Source organism: Solanum lycopersicum, chromosome 7, assembly GCF_036512215.1.
Source record: "Solanum lycopersicum chromosome 7, SLM_r2.1".
Lineage (NCBI taxonomy): Eukaryota > Viridiplantae > Streptophyta > Magnoliopsida > Solanales > Solanaceae > Solanum > Solanum lycopersicum.
The window spans coordinates 55,490,530-55,493,357 of NC_090806.1; the positions used below are offsets into that span (position 1 = coordinate 55,490,530).

At 27.1% G+C, this 2,828-nt stretch overlaps 1 protein-coding gene across 1 annotated transcript; it reads left to right on the forward strand.

Annotated features, from left to right (window-relative positions):
* The first annotated feature begins 218 nt into the window (after positions 1–218).
* On the forward strand, positions 219–665 carry LOC138337509 (secreted RxLR effector protein 161-like). The gene is made up of 2 exons (XM_069287424.1): positions 219–385; positions 491–665. Exons 1-2 carry the CDS (start codon positions 219–221, stop codon positions 663–665), a joined length of 342 nt encoding a protein of 113 aa, XP_069143525.1.
* Positions 666–2,828: the final 2,163 nt, after the last annotated feature.

Here is a 2,828-nt window from a genome sequence, read left to right on the forward strand (position 1 = left end):
TGATGACAAAAATCTTATTGAAACTCAAATAGAGATTCAAAAGACAATTGATTATTTAAAAAATGAATTTGAGATGAAATATCCAGGAAGGAAAAAATTATGTCTTGATTTGCAAATTGAGCATTTGACAAATGGTATTTTTGTTCATCGATCTGCCTACACAAAAAAAAGTGTTGGAAAGATTTTGTATGGATGAAGCGCATTCATTAAGTACTCCGATGGTTGTTCGTTCACTTGATGTGAATAAGGATCCATTCCGACCTCAAGAAAAGGATGAGGAAATTCTTGGTTCAGAAGTACCATATCTTAGTGCAATCGGTGCACTACTGTATCTTGTTAATACTACAAGGCCTGATATAGGTTTTGTTGTTAATTTGTTAGCAAGGTATGATTCTACTCCTACTAGGAGACATTGAAATGGGATCAAACACATTTTGCGATATCTTATAGGGACAACTGATATGGGCTTATTTTATTCTAATAATTGTAGCCCCAATCTTGTTGGTCATGCTGATGCAGAATATTTATCTGATCCACACAAAGCTCGATCTCAAACAGGCTATTTGTTTATATGTGGGGGAACTGTCATATCTTGGAGATCTAAAAAGCAGTCCATCGTAGCCACTTCGTCTAATTATGCTGAGATAATTAATAGTTATTCATGAAGAAAGTAGAGAATGTGTGTGGTTAAGGTCTATGATACATCTCATTCGAGATATATGTGATTTGGAAAGTGATAAAGTACCCAACACTGTATATGAAGATAATGCAGCATGCATAGCACAACTTAAGGGATGATTCATAAAAGGAGATAGAACAAAGCACATTTCACCAAAGCGTTTCTATACACATGAACTTCAAAAGAATGGTGATATAAATGTGCAACAGATTCGTTCAAGTGACAATGTGGTTGATCTATTCACCAAGTCTCTACTAAATGCAACTTTCAGGAAGATGGTGCACAAGCTTGGAATGCGAAGATTCAAGTCTCTGGATTGATGTTCTCATTAGGTGGAGTTAATACGCGTTGTACTCTTTTTCCCTTACGAGGTTTTGTCCTACTGAATTTTCCTTGTAAGGTTTTTAACGAGGCAGCATAGATACGTATTAATAGATATGTGTACTCTTTTCTTTTACTAGAGTTACTTTTTTCTTAAAGTTTTTTTAGTAAGGTTTTTGACTAGGCACTTCATCTATGAATTAGACATTCAGGGGGAGTATTATAAAATATTTGTATTATAGTGAATGTCTATCATGTGTAGTCCTTTTAGGATATGGTTAAGAGTCATACTTAGGGACCAAGCTAGATTTTCCCTATAAATAGAGGGTTGCTTCTCATTGTAAAATCATTCATCAAGAGAAATAATAAGTCTTTCTCTTTTCTTCTCTCTACTTTCTTCTTCTTATTTTATGTTTCATAAAACAAACACAATTGATAAAAACAACAACACTTTAAAGTAATTATTAAAGATGTCACTACAGCAATATCTTAAAAAATATATTGTATCCTAGTTTAGTTCCTAATTTATTTCACATTAATCATATGTTCTCTCTCATAGATTGTTTTTATACCAAATTATATATTTATAATTATCCTCCTAAAATACATATAATGTCACTCCTCATCAATTCCACTTTCTCTGTATTCATTAATTTTATTTCTCTTCTTATTCTTTCAAATTCTTTCTTATTTTTTATTAAAATGGAAAAAGATCAAATAAAATATTTGCATCATATTTTCATTTAATTGGATAACTTTCTTTTGATTTTTATTTATTGGGTTGATATCAAAAAATTTTAGTTTTGATTTGTATTTTATTTGACCATTTATGTATTTTTGTGTCCAAATTTATTCAACTTCAGAATTATTTATTTAGTAAATTTCCTTTTGAGTATGATTTTTTAAGTAGATCTCATTACAATTTGGGTAGGTTTTGTATTTTGGTGTTTACATTTTTTCAATTTTAGTAAATATTTATTATATTTAATTTCATACTTAATTATGTTCATATTATTATTGTCAGTTGTATGTTTTATATGTCAATTGTATTTTCAGAATATTGTATTTATTTAAATGAAATTATAGACGACTAAAATGATGTATATTCTAACTTATTCATATTAGTATATATATTGTATTTTTTATATTTTAATTATATTTTTCAGCAATATTATATATATTTAAGCATATTGTATCCATGTGCATTCAAATTAATTATTTTGTATGCTATGTTTAAATTCAGTTATCAACTATATTTGTATTCAAAATAAATGTATTTTGTATATTTCATATCAATTATTTGTACTCGTCTAATTTTATTTGTAGCTTTTGATAAACAAAAAAATATATTCTAAAATGATTTTATATTTAAAAGTTGTATTTCGAAAATTGTATTCAAAAAGATGTTTTCTAACTTTTGATTAAATTCATTATTCACTTTTATTTGTAACTTTCAATTTAAGAAAAAATTGTATTCTAACCTGATTTGTATTCCAAAAATTGTATTTTAAAAATTTTATTCTATAAGTTGTTGTCTATAATTGTTGAAAATTTTGTATTCCAATCAAATTTATACTACAATCATTCAATATCGAATAGGAATAACATCATCAAAATTATATTCAAAATAAATTTATATTCTAATAATCTAATACACAATATCATCAAACTTGTATCCAAACTAATTAGTATTCCAATCATTCAATATACAATATTGCAGCAATAAAATTGTTTTTGAATAAAATTTCAAAAATCTACTCTCATGCTGCATCACCACTAATTTTGATGAATTATTTGAGATAATACGAGATGATCATATCTTGAGAAA

Excerpts from the sequence above, each read along its gene's own strand:
- LOC138337509 (XM_069287424.1), top strand. The coding sequence starts at position 219 with ATGGTTGTTCGTTCACTTGATGTGAATAAGGATCCATTCCGACCTCAA. Across the intron at positions 386-490 it reads GTTGTTAATTTGTTAGCAAG|CCCCAATCTTGTTGGTCATG; the intron begins GTATGATTCTAC and ends TAATAATTGTAG.